The sequence below is a fragment of the Amblyomma mixtum genome, chromosome 2 (assembly GCF_055824585.1).
Source record: "Amblyomma mixtum isolate Tamu chromosome 2, ASM5582458v1, whole genome shotgun sequence".
NCBI classification, from domain to species: Eukaryota; Metazoa; Arthropoda; class Arachnida; order Ixodida; family Ixodidae; genus Amblyomma; species Amblyomma mixtum.
In genome coordinates, this window is record NC_143013.1 from 176,455,741 (window position 1) to 176,472,274 (window position 16,534).

The 16,534-nt window shown below is 44.1% G+C and overlaps 1 protein-coding gene across 1 annotated transcript in view; it reads right to left on the reverse strand.

The window, feature by feature from the left end:
* Nucleotides 1–16,534, reverse strand: part of LOC149361723 (fatty acid synthase-like) — a 50,941-nt gene that overhangs the window by 16,697 nt on the left and 17,710 nt on the right. Inside the window, exons 7-10 of the mRNA XM_089568137.1 lie at nt 15,626–16,015; nt 12,280–12,469; nt 10,857–11,086; nt 6,078–6,174 (exon numbers count right to left, since the gene is read on the reverse strand). Of these exons, the coding sequence (XP_089424263.1) occupies nt 6,078–6,174; nt 10,857–11,086; nt 12,280–12,469; nt 15,626–16,015 (907 nt within the window). The remainder of the gene's footprint in view (nt 1–6,077; nt 6,175–10,856; nt 11,087–12,279; nt 12,470–15,625; nt 16,016–16,534) is intronic.

Below are 16,534 nucleotides of genomic sequence, written 5' to 3' on the forward strand. Positions count from 1 at the left end.
GCGGAACGACCACCAAAACAAAAAAAAAACACTTCGGTACACTTCTGCACCTTGGAAAAAAAATCCACGCGTTCCATAAACATTGTATCATATTTACATCCTTCAGCCGAGCTATTTCGTCAGCATCATGGTATCAATATCCAGGCTCTTTACAGTAACCGCCTCCTTTACCATTTATTTTGGTGATGAAAAGTATAAAGAACTCCTAATGACAGTCTCAGGTGCAACGTTACGCTGCAAAATTTCTATACACGTGCCCCCGAAAGAAGGTTGAATCCTTACCACCGAACTAATTATTTTCTGCGGTCATTAAGCTATGTAATGCCAGTGTTACTAAATAAACTCAGTCTATCAAGTTTTATTAACGCTCTAATAACAAGCAAAATTTTGCGTTCAATGTGTCTATAGTGACCAGTTTTTGCAGCTTCTTGCCAAAAGTGGCAAGGCTTGGAATGAAAACATAAACCACGTTAGCTTCCTCTCGCATGTTGGCAACTATCGGTCTTGTTGCAGTATCGTGTGCAAGTTAGCCCTAGTCTTTGTATAACGTCTTGATGCCTTTTTATACACTTACTTCGTCTCTTATTTTGTAAGCTTGTAATAAAATATGACTCTTTTATGTGTAGCGCTATATATAGTGTATATAAGTTTTTCCACTGCTGTCACTGTTGCCTGCCGCGGGCTTCCAGGCCTCGTTAAGCTGTTGCTACAGCTTTTTGCCTGGGAGACCGCTAACATTGTGAAATGTTGAAAATAAAGAACTGAATTGAATTAAAGCTGCACATTTTAAGTTAAATGGTGCGCTTTGCTGTTAAATTCCTGTTGAGAGCTCAGTGGGATACAAGCCTTCTGAAGCGGAGGATTCTTGTAGTTGAATATCCTCAAGGCGTATAAAAGATTCACTTGAGTTGGTACGCATTTTTACGGATGCCTCAAGGCCTGTATTTTAAGTTTCATATTTTGTACGTTTCTGGATTTCTGTATGAAACCTCTCAACCCTTTCAACAAAAATAGTGGAGCGGAATACCTTGAAAGAAGGCAAGAACAGCCGCAACAATTGCATTTTGAGACAAACTTCAATACAGGGCTGCAACATGAAAGAGCTGCCTGCTTCCAGCAGCTATGCCCATAGTACGAGCAGAGGAAAGACCCAGAAAATTTTAAATGGCCAGTCGGACTGGTGTACTTGCAGTGGGAGGTGCAAGGATAGTAATGTCAGCTGTTAGGAACCCTTCGGTTGTCGTAAACGATGACGTTATCTGCCAGCTGCACTGAAACTTAATTTTCATCATGTTCCACAAACGGTAATAGCTAGCTCTCAGATACTACAGTCAGCCGATGCTGCCAATATCGGAAGTAACGGGGAAAATTTTGGCTAAGCAATGAAATATTTGACAGTGAATTTGTGCCTAAAGATTATAAGTGATTTCGTAGTGACCGTGACAGAAGAGGTGGAGGAGTGGCAATTTTAATGAAATCATCATTGCAACTTTTCAGGATGCCTGATGCTCAAGGCATTGAAGCCATATTTTGCAAAACATACATCAACAGGGTTCGCTTTGTTCTTGGTGTTTTTTACAGGCCTCCCAACTCTTCTGTTGTGGTCTTGGAAAACTTAAGAGCATATTTACAATGCCATGTAAAAAGAGACGATAGACTAATACTGGCTGGTGATTTAAACTTGCCTAATATTGACTGGCACACCTTTTCATCTTTCTGCCCATAATGCTGATACTGTAATGCTCGACATTGTGTTCACATTTGACCTGCTGCAAGTAGTAAATAACTTTACGAGAATGCAAGGAGCCGCGGGATCAATTCTAGATCTATTTTTTGTCAGTGGTGCCATCCGCAATTTCGTAGCCTGTGAAGTCACAAACGGAATATCCGATCACAAAGCTGTGCTGCTGAGCTTGTCAAATGTGTACCCAGATCGTCAAACTAGCGTGCAATTTTTTCCCAATTTTTCGCGTGCGGAAGACGAATCTATTCTGGACATGCTTGATTCATGTTATGAGAATTTTAGGAATAGCACTGATAGTGCGAATGACCTATGGCTTACTTTTAAAATGATCGTCTCCCATTGTATTGCCCGTTTCGTTCCCAAAATTGCAAAACAGTCTGTGTACCGCAATCCTTGCATTTCTCGGGAGACGTTACGCTTGCAGCGAAGGCTTAAAAGGTTAAAAAAGAAATCAAGCAGGAATTCATCATTAAAACCAATTGTGGAAGCAATTTCAGAGGAACTTAAGCAGAAAATAATTTGCGACAAAGAAAAGTATTACGCAACGCTCCTGCCCTCGTTCATTAAAACGTCTCCCGAGAGATTCTGGCGCCAAATCACGCCCAAATCTTCTTCCGCGAACGAATTCATAGTAGACGGCAAATGTGTGCGTGATGAGGCTGTTGTTTGTTCTGCGTTCAACAAATTTTTTCAGTCAGTATTCACAGAGGATAATGGATGCCTGCCCAACTTTTCTGCAGCACTCCCTGCCATATCTGATGTTGTAATTTCAGAGACTGGTGTTTGTAACTTGCTTTTGAACCTTGATGTCAAAAAATCAGCAGGTCCCGATAACATACCAAACACTTTTTTGAAGCGCTATGCGGAGTGGTGCGCAAAGTACTTGACAGCAATATTCAACAGATCTTTACATGACGGATCTTTACCGGATGACTGGAGGACAGCCGCGATTAAACCTCTGCACAAAACCGGAAAAAAAGCACACATCGAGAATTACCGACCCATATCTCTAACTTCCACATCATGTAAAATTTTAGAACATATAATTCATAAACATATATTAGGTTTCTTGGAACAGCACAAAGTACTTACCGATTTTCAGCATGGTTTGAGGCGTGGGTTTTCCACAAGTACACAGTTGAAGCTATGCATGACTTTGCTCAGTCGATTAACCAGGGAAAACAAACAGACGCAATATTCATGGATTTCCGTAAAGCATTCGATAAGGTGTCACATAACAAACTAATTCATAAATTAAGTTATTACATTAAAAACGACAGGATACTTGCATGGATTAAAGCTTATCTCTCGAACAGATGTCAGTTCGTCACTATGAACAATATTTCTTCTAGCAGTGTCCGGGTTATGTCTGGCGTCCCCCAGGGATCTGTTTTGGGACCACTCTTATTTCTTTTGTTTATTAATGACATTGTGGCAGATCTTTCAGTTCGCGTGAGGCTTTACGCGGATGACCGTATCCTGTATCAAATGGTGTCTTCAGTTGACGACCAGGTACGTCTAAATAATGACCTAGCGAAGGTGGTTGCGTGGTGCAACAAATGGCAGATGTGCGTTAATTTTGAAAAAACCGTTTTCATGAAAATTACAAACAAGAAAATGCCTCTTCATTTTGTGTACGGTACTAACAGCATATCATTATTAGAAGTGACAGAGTATAAATATTTGGGCCTATGGATTACTAACAACCTTTCGTGGTCAAAACACATAGACGCTGTAGTAGCAAACTCAATGCGGAAACTATTTTTCTTGAGGCGCTCCCTAAAGTCATCCCCACCTAGCGTTCGCCTATTGGCGTACAATTCCCTCATCCGTCCGTTACTAGAATATGCCGTAATCATTTGGGACCCTTTCACGTTAACAAACATTCAGAAATTAGAGCGAATACAGCATAAAGTAGCTAGATTTGTTTTTAACTCATATGGCCGTGCATCTGTAAGTGAGCTCGTGAGGCGAAGTGGGTTACCCCCCGTCACTGAGCGCAATCGTGTTTGTCGATTAAAGTTTTTTTTGCAGCTTATAAAAGGACATTATAAAGTTGATATCTCTAATTATTTTTCTTAATCCTCAGGTTATAACACGAGACAAAGGCATGCACTAACAATCACCCCTTTGAACGCGCGAAATAACTGCTTTAAATATTCTTTTTTTCCGAGGACAATTACTGATTGGAACAAACTTAATAGCGAGACTGTTAATCAAAATTATTTACTTCTGTTTGAAAAGTGCCTGTAAATGTTGTGAATTTGTGTGTGTTTACATGTTTGTATTTTGTTTTGTCCCACCCTGCTATGATCTGTACAAGATCGTAGTATCTATAAATAAGTAAATAAAATAAAAAAGAAATATGGTCAGTTCCTACTTATCGCTTATAGGCCATGCGACCTATAGCGCTGGAAAGGGAGAAGTCAAATTTTTTTGGTACAGCTAATCTTTGTGAAAACGAATTGGACATCGCAGCAAGGTTTATATTCTAGGTGACCTTCCGCGTAGGAGAAAAGAACCGGTGGCTCGCCAAAACTGCGTTCAAGAACTATCCGAAGTTTGCAAAATTGGCGACTATGAAGGCGGCGGAAATCTATAGCACTTTGGGGTCAGAAAAACACAATTCTTAAATAAAAAACGACGCCGACATCCGCCTATCTTCAGGGGCCTCAAATTGAACAAAGACGGGGCTTTGAACAGTTCAGTTGCCGAAAGAAACAAAAAATAGCCAACTTTGACACTTACACAGCCTAGTTACCCTGTCCCACGCTGCACGGCTATGAGCATATGAGTCTACACGGATATACGGGTTGAGACGGCGAAAAAAGTGGCTCTGGCTCAACTCAGCTAAACTAGGATATACAGAGCAAATGCTCTGTATATCATGGTTATCCGCGGATTAGCTTTCGCTGACCTTTATTTTTTAAATACTTCGGCAAGATGCAATTCTTTTATGGGAGAAAATCCCGTGATGCATCATGAGCCGCATGTACCAAAGCGAGTGTCCAGAGCTGTGGTCGGTATAGCGGCGGACGTGACTGCCAAGCGCAAGAGTGCATCCCATGACACATCATATGCCCCATCTGTCAAGGAGTGGCCCATCAGCAACCAGTGCAGGGGCGGACATGACTGGCAACCGCTCAGCTATGGTGTCGATGAAGAAGACGATCGAGGCAATTGCCATGCGCGGTTTTGCACACGCAGCGCGCTTTCCGTTAGAGGTCAAATCTAAGAGCCAGATGACCGCCAGGCTTAGAATGGGAGGAGTAAAGGTTTCCGTTCTAAAATATGGCTGGCAGTTCAGCATCGCTAGCGATGAAATTTTGCGTAGAACACAGTTTTTTGCTTGGGGAGACCACCAACACTCACATGAAAGCATGGTTAAATATGTGCACTCACCCAGGCAGCCACCTATGCGCTTCTTCAAATTGTTCAACATCAATCCCAATTTACCCAATGCACGCTGGCAGCCTATGCTCCAGTGCCATGTGTCTGCACCAATGTTTTCATAGCGTCTAGCGCCGCATTTCTGCCAGAACGTTGTCCACGCGAACGAACGCAGCGCTACATAGGTGAAAGCGCGAATGTTGGTTTTATAGTAGTATTATTTGAAGAAGAAAGCAATGCGCAATGCACAAGGCGAGTGTGTGTTGCAGTTTAATGCAGGCGTGACCGTCTGCGTCGATAGCCTAGCGTTTAATTTGTTGTGCCGTATGCCCGTAATATCCGAATGGCACCCGTGCTGTGGATGGAACTGTGCAGAAGCACTTCATGGCTGCGTCAGAATTGAAACTGCTGTTGGTATGTCAGCCGTTCCACCCGCTGAGCCACCAACTGATCGCCTAATATCTGATCCTGGTGCTGATGTGCAGCGTGATGCGCCCATGCCTTGACGGCCGGGGTAACTAACTCCCCGCAGATGTTGATCGTCAGTGCCTGGCTAAGCACACACCGGAAATGCACAGCGTCGGTGATTAAACTATTGGTGCGCGTTCCTGCCCTGTTCGTGAGTCGGAGAAGGAAAAGGGTGGTGGTTTCGCTGCGGCGCCGAGAACCTACACTGATGGGATTCCTGATGCCTCCGTCGGGTGTGCCATACATGTGGCTGATTGCCAGCCTGTCAGCTCACTCCATGACGGCAAGTGTGGGGCGCGTGTGCCAAGTTTAACTGCGTCCTCGAATCGTGGCGCGTCGCCGAGTTCTGCCTCCTCTCAGGAGGACGCCGCCTCTATATCCAAGCACAAATCCCGCCGTCGAAAGTCAAAGACCAATAAATCTCTTCGGCGCTCCAGATCGAGGAGAAAGGGTGCCAGCTCTAGGGAGGTCTCACCTTCCGGACTGGCGCCCGATATGACAGCTGGGGGACTTATATTCACATTGGTCACCACGGCGAACATCCAGCATTTGATAGTCGCAACGCTAAACACCTGTGAGCTCCGGTGTAGACAGAAACAGGTACAGTTGCGCCGATTAAAGTTTATGGGCATTCTGCTAGACATTGTTGCTGTTTAAGAGACTAAGATCGAAAGTGAACTGAATACAGAGGTGGCCCTGCGGCCTTAACAGATTACAAAGTCTGCGTGCCGCATTCGGCAGGCCTTTGGGTGGGCTCCTTTCTGCTGCTCAAAAGCAGTCTTTCTGTTTCTGACTTCATGTACGAGGTTTGCACAAAAGTGCGCTGGACATGTTGCGACTTTCAGCTGCATGGCGAATCACGGAGGTTCATCAACGTGTATGCTTCAAATAATTGGGTGCAGCGAGTAGTTTTGTTCCAGGGTATGGTAACTCTTGTGGACTCTGACCGGTATGTGGTACTCAAGAGTGAATTTAACTGCGTGTGCGACCCACGCGACCCTACAGATCCAAGCAAAACGGCGATAAGAGCCCTGGAGTTTTGTTGGCTACCACAGAAAAAACGCCTTCACATTTGTGAGAGAAGCTTCGCATTCACGTCTGGATCGGATTTACGTTTCCACAGATCTCCTTAAGACGCGTATTTCGTGTGAATTCAGGCCTGCTTCTTTCTCTGATCATGTCATGGTCGTTGCGCGGATTGGAGAATGTGCCGGTCTCAAATTTAAGCCCAAGTTGTCACTGTGGAAGCATAATTCTTCATTGCTAAATGAGGAGGACTTTAAGCAGCGAACGAGGACAGCTTTGGAGTCTTGCTTGGCCTTGGCAGTCCCATTATTTGTAGCTTTGGAGATGTTTAAGCAGGAACTTTGTGGCGTAGCTATTGAAATCGGTTTCATGTCTTATTTTCAGCATGGTGAGAAGAAATGAGTGCTTCAGAGCCGTTGTAATTTGCACGAACTTGAATGAAAGGCTCCAGGGTAGCACTTAGAACAAATTGCAACTGTAAAGTGTCGCCTTCAAAGGTTCGATGCAGAGCGCTGTCCCGCAGAGTACGATCCCGCAGTAATCGATCTTTGCGCTAGGAGGAGCCAACTAGAAAGGCCTTGCTTGATGAGCAACGGCACGTGAGTGCGAAGCGCATCTATGAGCTCTTTTGTGGTGACGCCGAGCTCTTTTGTGGTGACAATACACCTCGCTTTTTGCCGCCGCTTCAAGCACTGCTGACGATGATCATGTAGCGCACTGGGTGCTTCGCATTTCGTCGCTTTGTGGAGATGAATGCGCCGTTATAAGTGGTCCTATAACCTTGAGTGAATTGGAAGATGCAATTGACCGCTTACCACTTTCGAAAACCCCGGTGCCTGACGGTCTATCAGAGAAATTTTACAAGACGTTTAAATGTGTGCTATTCCCTGTCCTACTCAAGATATTTTAGACCAGTATTGATCTTGAATTTTTTCCCCAGTCATTTACCAAAAGTCGCATTACTTTATACCGAAAACCGACGATAATGCCAAACTACAATTTGTAGAAGGCTACAGACCTATCACGCTTTCTAATGTTGATTATAAGGCCTGCGCTAAAGTCCACTGAAATAGGCTACAGCTTGCAACGACTACTGTGATTGGGCCTGATCCAACGTGCGGTTCGAGGAGTCGGTCAATAAAGTCTAATCTACACATAGTGCGCACAACGTTGCAGCATTGCAGCGACACTCATGACTAATTAGCACTGCTGCAAATTGACCTGGCAAAGGCGTTCGATCGTGTGTCCGATTGATTGTTGTGTGTCCGATTGATAAGACGCGCTTGATTGTTATGGCTCTCTCACAACCAGTTCGAATTCAGTCCTCTGAGAAACAGGGTTGCCCGCTGTTCCCGCTCCTGTTAGCATTATACTTGGAGGCACTTTGTCTTAGTGTTGAAAACAGTGCAGCTGCCAACGGTTTTCGTACTTTGGGTGAGGAACTGAAGGTATCAGCCGATGCGGATGCTCTCGTGTTTTTCTGCTCTGATAAGCCAAGCCAAGAAGAGATTGTTTCGCGTTTCACGTTTTCCTCGTTAAAGATGTCACTCGATTGTTTCATGTTCTTGCAGGCCTATAATGTCAATATTTTTCTCAATTTAATTTTGTGTCCACCATTTCTGATGAACGTCCTTGCTTAGGGGCTTAATTATGTGTATTATGAGTATGTGTAACTTGTTTGGATCAATGCCATCGACGACACCAACAGCCAGGTAGGGTCCGTCAAGCCTTCCTTTGGTTTGGCTGGTCTGAATTTGTGCATTGCTCTTTGAAAACAGACTGCTACAATTATTACTTTTAGCTGTATTCTGTGGTTCGCTATTTCCGGTTCGTTTTTAGTTTCAATGAAACAGTTTTAAAACCACATGTTTTCAATATCTTGCATCCGCCCCTGTACTGCTCTCTACGCCTCAGCGTACCTGAACATTGCGTACTTTCAAGACAACGTAAAATGTTTTTTTCGCCATGTAACAAAGTTTCCTTCGATGAGTTGCGCACTTGGGCATTGCCCCTTAAAACATAAATAGAAAGAAGGTCTAACCTGCGTCTGCGCCAAGTTCGGTCCCCCTGACGCTCCATAAACAATGGAGTATTGCTGCAAAAGTTGTAAAGGCGCAATGCTTCTCTGGAATGTTCTACTGCGAACATTCAAACCAGCCAAATAACTAGATGGCTGTTACTGCACAATATCTCACCGTGATGAACCGTTATTCACGCTCTTTTATACAGTACTTGATGGCGAATGCAAATCTGCATTACAATCGCAATGCATGCTCAAGCTCTCCGGACTTTCCTAGATTACCAAGAGTTGCCTCTAGGGCTGCAACCGTACTCATCACCCAGGAGCATCCAGACACTCGCTACCTAACAGTCGACCCACAGAGGGCATATTTTCGACACACCTCTCGGGTTCCCTCTCTCCATCTAGCCAGTCTTACCAGTCCGCGCACATCGTTTATAAGCACTATTGATGCACGCCGCGCCATTCTGTCGTCGGAGTTTTGCACCAGCCCCTAGACAAGTCCTCAGAATTCTGGAGCCTGCACAAACCCCGTGTACTTCTTGAAATACCTGGCATCAGGAAGACCGATACATCGGCGACAGAACTAAAGGAAGTGACTTGAATATTTGCATGAGCACCATAAAAACCGGGTGCACTTCTACAGCGATGGTTCAGTAAGCCCCATCAGTTCTTCGGGCTCCGCAAAGACTACAGCATTAAGAGTTAGGATAGATTTCTTCGACGGGTGCAGAACTCACCGCTCTTCGTGCCGCCATTGAACAAATCAGTCAGCAGCGCCCTCCGCGGCGCCCTCAGCAGCTGTCTATTTCCAACAATTCCAAAGCTTCTCTTCAAGGCTTACAAGCTGCTCTTTGGCGCATGAGCAACAGGTCGCCGAAATCCCACAACTTCATCCCTCTGCCGTCAATAAAGGACACAACATTATCTACCAATTCTTACCAGGACACAGCGTAATAGCAGGCAATCACCGCGCGACGAGGTCGCGCGAACTGTTCACCACGACGGCGATGGTGGGTCGATCTCCATATCGAGATCAGACGCAGTGGGCAGGCTTCGCATACTAGCGCGGGAGATCACACTTGCAGCGCTGAATTCAGGCTAATTTTCTAATTCACGTTTGAAATCTGTGGTCCCTGATCTGAGACTCTGGCTTCCACCACGCCTACCACGACATGAACCAAATTTGCTGTGTTGCCTGTTTCTTGGTGTAGCTTTCACCGACCATTACTCCTTCTTAATCGGTATGGCGGATAGCCTTGCATATGCCACCTGCGGGTGTGACGAGGCTACAGCCCCGCATTCTTTGTGAATGCGCTATCTACAGTGCCGAAAAGCAGTCTCTCTGCTGGAGTGTCTATATCCACGCCCACGACGGAAATAGATTTTCGGCCACTGGTCGCAGCGATCCTTGCTGGTGAAGGCCTCCAAGGCACTGCGGAGTTTCTTGAGGAATTCTGGCCTGCAGGATAAGCTGTGACTTTACCGAACGCTTGCTGACTTGGCATACCAAATTCCTTGTCCTGCTACCCACTGTTTTCCCTCATCTTTTTATTTCCTCACCCTCTACTCCCAGTTTTGTGTAGCAAACCGGTTTATTCTTCCGGTTAACCTCCCTGCCTCACCTCTTCCTTCTCCTCGTCAGTACCTGCCAGTGAGAAAGCTTAAAGACAATAATTGGTTACCCTTAAAAAAAGTCTCCTCGGAAGTGTAGCATCGAATAATTGCGTTAATATGCCTGTTAGCGCTTGCCTTTCTATTGGTTACTGGTGCTTTTATTGTATTTTATTGGTCTTCATCCTAAAGAGATGGAAACGTCTCTACAGAGCAGGCTATGATTTCAGTAAGAGATCACAGTTACGGGGTCAACAGGATAAGGTTGATCAGAAAAGAGCTTCCATGTGATGCGCGTATAGCTAAAATGGTGAAATTTAGGGTATGACGGCACCACCTCTGCCAAGAGCTTGACTTATCACCGACTCCACGCAGCGGGTTTTAAGCATGGGCTAATGAGCATGGTTTTTCTGGAGCTTGCACGATACTGCTCTTCGCAAACAGCAGCTAGAAACAGCAATTGCCGAAAAACACACCGAACTTGGTCCTCCATGCGCCGTTAGCTTTTTAAAATAGCATGCACGAAGACGGTGTCGTCGAAGCGTAGTCGTGAGTATAGTAAATAATTAAAGTCAGAACAGGTGAACAGTTTACCTCCTTCAGGTGCTCGAGGAGCGACGGTGTGGCGCTTTTCAAGCATTCGCTGTGAAAGGCCACATTGCGGCTGTCCACCTCTCGCGCGAACACGTTTTCAGCCTTGAGTTCTCGGACCAGTGTAGCAACAGCGTCGGCTGGCCCGGACACTGTAACTGAATCTTCTGCGTTGTGGCAAGCTGGCACCACGCCGTCACGACAGCGCTTTTGTACCTCTTCCCACGTTAGACCTGGCGAATAGGAGCCGCACTTTAGTACACTCTATTACGATTGATTCAGCAATGCAGGACTATTGCACTTATACTGTAACATCTCTAAATAGGGCTCTATGAATGCCGTTTTTTTTTCAGCTGAGCGTGCCACTAAATGTGTGGGTGCAGGAGGCAGTAAAATGGAATTTAAAATGACTGTAATTTAGAAATTACTTTTTAATCTAGAAAATAATTGCACTATTATTTGTTGTTGAATAAGGACAGAAAAAAACGAAAACATTCCCCTTGTTTCCCTTGGTTGCGGTGACTATTTGTTGCCTTCAAATCGATATCCCTAGGTTACTTGCTCAGAACATCCGATATGGTAGCTGCGAAAAAAGTGTAAATTATGCTCATAAAACATAGTACGTAATCTTAGCCATTTGCCGCAAGTGGTAAGCGCACAGTTTGCGCCAATGTGCATAAAAACGTGACGAGAAAACTTTTTCATTGTATGTTAACACGAGTTGATCCCGTTACACTACACCACACATTCCTGCTAAATGTGGTCGAAATTACCGGCTATAATATGCTGCCATCTCGGAAGCGGTTTGGTGGAGCTTTAAGAGCGAATATATTAATACACCCGCAAAGCTCCACGTGATGCATTCCATTATATGCAAACGTTTCTGTCCTTGCCTTGAGATTAATTAAATTTTGTGCCTAAAGAGCGCGAAATGCAATTTGAACTTTTCTTATATCAATCGCTTATGGTGTTGTAGGAACCAAGAACCTACTTTCTTTGAAAATGGCGCTGTCATTAGGTAGAAATGAACGAACAAAAATAGTCAGGTATTGCCGTCACAAGCTCCTTTTACGAGAATAATGCGATGACTTTTCGTGCTTTTCAGTTATGGACATCTGAAGCAGCACCACAGTTCCACAAAATTACAGGGGGATGTTACAGAGTTCACCGTTTTATTGCAGTCATATTAAACGTCGAAAATATTTTTCCGCGTACACTGAGAATGATTTTATTAAAGAGATCAAATTTCAGAACAGTAACACGTCTTTTGTTTCCGAAAAAAAAAAAATGAGGAAAGCTGAAACAGTTCGCCGAGTACAAAAACTGCTAATCGTTGTCCCCACTTTGCCTTTCAGGCTGCTGAGTTTAGCAACGCGGCGCTTTTATTGGCCTGTTTAGGAAAAATCCCAAAAGTTGGAATGCTCACCAATGGCGGCCATGGCTCCTTTTGGTAGATTCGCCAGGTCTAAGCACCGTCCTCGCCAGTGTGAACAGAGTAGGGCCTGCTCTGCTGTGCAGCACTCGTCGGCGTAAGCACAGGCGATCTCGCCCATTGAGTGACCCAGCATGCCGTCAGGCTGAACGCCCACAGCTAAGAGCAGATCGACGAGTGCGACCTGTTGAAAAAGGAAAGAAAAAAAGTATTTTCAAATTTCACCACTGCAACTTCAGGAGCAGAGACGTTCATCACATTGTGCACCGCTCTTTTTTTTTCTTTCTACGAAAGCCATAATATCGGGCGAAGTTTTGTACAGTACGACGGATTGGAACCTTACTTAGTTAATCGCGGAGTAGTGGCACGCTTATTCTTTTGCGAGATGCTGGTATCAAGTAAGCATCGCTTGGAAAATAGCTCTCACAAAGCTGGTATGAAAAACTGCCGCCTTCGAGTTTCTGGGTTTAGACAGGGTAAGGTGGCCGGTCGCTCTCACTAGCGCTATGATCTAATGCGCTAGTGGTTAGCACGAGTTCTGCTCCTGTTATGTCCAATTATTGGCGCTTTCAGTGCCAAGGGCTCTTGAGAAAGTACAAGCATGTGCGGTACACTCTTGGCATAGCAGCGTAGTAGTAAGTTAGCAGATGTTGCTACAGTCAGTGCTTGGGAAGGCGTCTCGAATTTCTTATGACCCAAAGCAGTACGGTATAGTGTGTGGAGGTAGCTGCAGACGCACAGAGTCGAATGGAGTGTTTTAAATGCGGGTCACGAAAATAGAGAGCACTTAGTTTTAATGACTGATCAATTGCTGCATTTTCACGAAAGACACACCTTTCACTAGAAACGGCGGTTTTGTAGCCTGTAAACTGCTTAAATATGAAGTACCGGTGTCGCCATAACCGGCCGATATAGCGAATAAACTGCGTTGCGGAGACAAATTTTGGAACGCTGGACAGTGCTGTTGCTTACGAATAAATCCCCATAACAGGATGCGTTTCATTCTAAATGTCAGAAGTTTGAATCTAGTGGCCGAAGAAGTTTCAAGCGATATTTTTGCGACCATAAATTCGTGATTGACTGCCAGACGAACATCATCAGACTCATAATAAAATAAAAACGCTTCTTCAACAAAAAGTTTTGGACGGGGTTGCCGTCACTTTTCTTTTTTTGGTCGCTCCTTACGAAATGATGTAAGCCTAGATATAACTTCCCGCTTTCTAAACGCCACTGTTAAAGTAACCACCTACTTCACAGCTACGTCAAAGGGACACCGAAGATAAAACAAAGTTGTCCTTCAACGACACATTCACACGCTGCAATGAGAAAGACATTGCTCTCACTAATACAGGGCATTTAGAATAGAGCAACCTTTACAAAATAAAAAGTTGCATCACACCCAGGAGTTCAGGTAGGCTGACTGCAGTGCGTGATGGTACTTTTCGTGAGCATTTTCTGAATCGCCATTCGCTTCCAATGGTAATCATTGAGCCGCTTCGATCTAGCCGTTATGAGTATAAATCGAATGGCCGAACCATTCTGAAAGCCTGTTTTATTCAGCAAAAAATATGCTTGTTGAAAAAGCGCTAAGGTCGAGGGACGTAGACGGAAGAGGATAGACATGGCGCTGAATTTCACAAGCGTAATAAACAAATTAAACATGCACTTACAGAATATTGTTTTATGGTGTGAAAATAACTTACTACAACTTAATCCTACAAAAACCACTTTCATGATATTCCGCTCTCATAAAAAGCATGTCATCCCGAGCCCAGCCATTTATCTGGGACATCATATTATCACTGCTTCCGAATCCGTTACATTTCTCGGCATCACACTTGACTGTCATCTAAAATTTCATCTACACACAAAATCTATCAGTAAAAAAAATTTCATTTGGAATAAGGGTGTTAATAAAAACTAGACATTTCTTTCAACGCCATGTTCTCTTATTCCTGTACTATGCTTTCATTAACAGTCACCTTTATTATTGTCTATCATCATCGGGTAATACCTATTCATGCCATATATCATGTATTTCCCATCTTCAAAATAAGCGCTTCGAATTTTATCTTTCAGCCCATACACAGCCACTGCTTCACCTCTATACTCTGACCTAAACATTTTGCCATTGAAATGCCTCTTTAATCTTAGGTTAGGTCTTCTAATCTACCGCGCTCGCAATAATAATTATCAACTTCTCTGTTTTTTCGCAACTTTCCTTGCTAATAGCAATAACACTAGATTCTCTGAACAAAACAATACGCTTCTACCAAAAGTGAACACAAATTATGGAAAACAAACTGCTTTTTTCTCCGCCATCAAAACCTGGAATTCATTACCACTAGCAATCAAATCCGCACGTTCGCAGCCCGCTTTCTACACTTTACTAAAAAAACATCTCCTATCAACCCATTCAGCTTCATGCCATGCTTAAGGTTGCCTTCATCTTATTTTCTGTTGCCCACTCTGACAGCAAACGGTCATATTGTTACTCATCTGGGACCTCTTTTTTTTTCTTTCTTTCTCCGCCTGTGTTTTATATCTGCATTTATTCAATGCCCATTGTTATCTGATGTCTTTTTGTGTTCTTTCTATTGCTCTCATGTTTTGCTATTTTTTGCGTTTTTTGTTAAATTATGCCCGCTAACTAATGTATCCCTTATTAATTGCCGCAAATTACACTAATAGGTTTTAACTTGAGTGTATACTTTTATTCCAGCTCCTCTGCCAAACTTATGCACTTTCCTTATGTATTCCTGATGGGAGGTCCCCCAGACAGTTTTCACTTTGGGACCTCCTACTGTACTAACTTTTTTGTGAAACTTACAACTCATTTGTATTTCGTCTTAATAAACCTTCAAACCTTCAATTTTCTCCTCCCTTCCGCTGTTTCGTCACCACGTCATCTTCCCTTAGATGTTTAGAAGATGAGGAACACACTAAACCGCACCTCTACTCTTGTAAACAAATCTGTCTTTTTCCGCCATACAAACGTCAAAATAGCAAAGAAAAGGCACGTCACCCTTTTTTACTGCGCAGGAAACAGAGTTATTTATTAATTCTCAATACCTGCAGCGACCAAAGACGTGCAGGGGAGAAAGATTATATATTACTGGTGTGCGGTCGATGTAAAGAAAGAAAGAGGCGAAAAATTGTAGTGGCATAGCAATGAAAAAAGAAGAGAATGGAGCGAAAGAGAAAGTAACGAATAGCAACTAACCAAACAAAGAAAATAGAGGGTTGTCAGTATCACTACACTTCAGTTGAACTGGAAAGTCTGCACCTTTGCATGATCATTGTACAGCTGCGCGAAGTGCGACAATGTTCATGGGCTCACCTGAACTGCCGTGATTGAAGTCAGGGTGGAGGCAATAGTATCATTGTCAGTTACTTCTTTTGTGACCGCTTCGATCAGGTTTATTCCAAAGTCTTTGAGCAGGTCGTGCGAGCGGTGCATAGATCGAGCGAACACGTCAAAGTACATCATTTGACTGGCCATGGCGCTCCACTGACTGCCCACGCCGCTGAAGACAAACCAGAGCGGCCGCTTCTCCAATGGAGCCTTCTCGGCCGCTGCCTTGACAGCCGCTTTCCCGATATTGTCCACGGGCATGAGACAAAAGCTTCGGAACGGGAACTGCTTTGTGCTCGGCTGGCCCACGAGGTTCAGGAGAGCGTACGCAGAATCCGCGTAAGGTCCTTCGTCCACCAGTCGGTCTATGGTGTTCTGCAGTTTGAGCGAAATCGTCAGAAACTGCAACTCAGTGTACACAAATATTTTTTACTTTAGTGATTGAAAATTTGCAAAATTTACAAGCGCGTTTCGGACCAATAGACGCAGTCTTTTACAGCTCTGATTCACCACAAAGTTGCGTGGAGGCACAACGTACCGTAAACATCAATGAGTGATTTAAACATTTGAAGTGGGAAGGAGAGCATTCACAACACACCTGGATTGCATAAAAATGTATGTCTTTTAAACAGCATGCAAGCTTAGTACAGAGTGCAATTCGTACAACCGCATTTAAACGCAGTTTTAAAAAAATATAGCAGATATGCAAAGTACTTTATGCAAAACCAGATTAGAGTAGTGTGAAGTAGTAATGTTCGAGCGCTTTACAATGAGGTCATTGTTTTATGTGAGGCGGTGGCCGATTCCAAACTTATGTACCTGCAAATTGTAGCATTTGTTGCCCATATTGCCCAGATATCGTTGCCCAGACATCGTTATTTGGCGGCAAAGCGA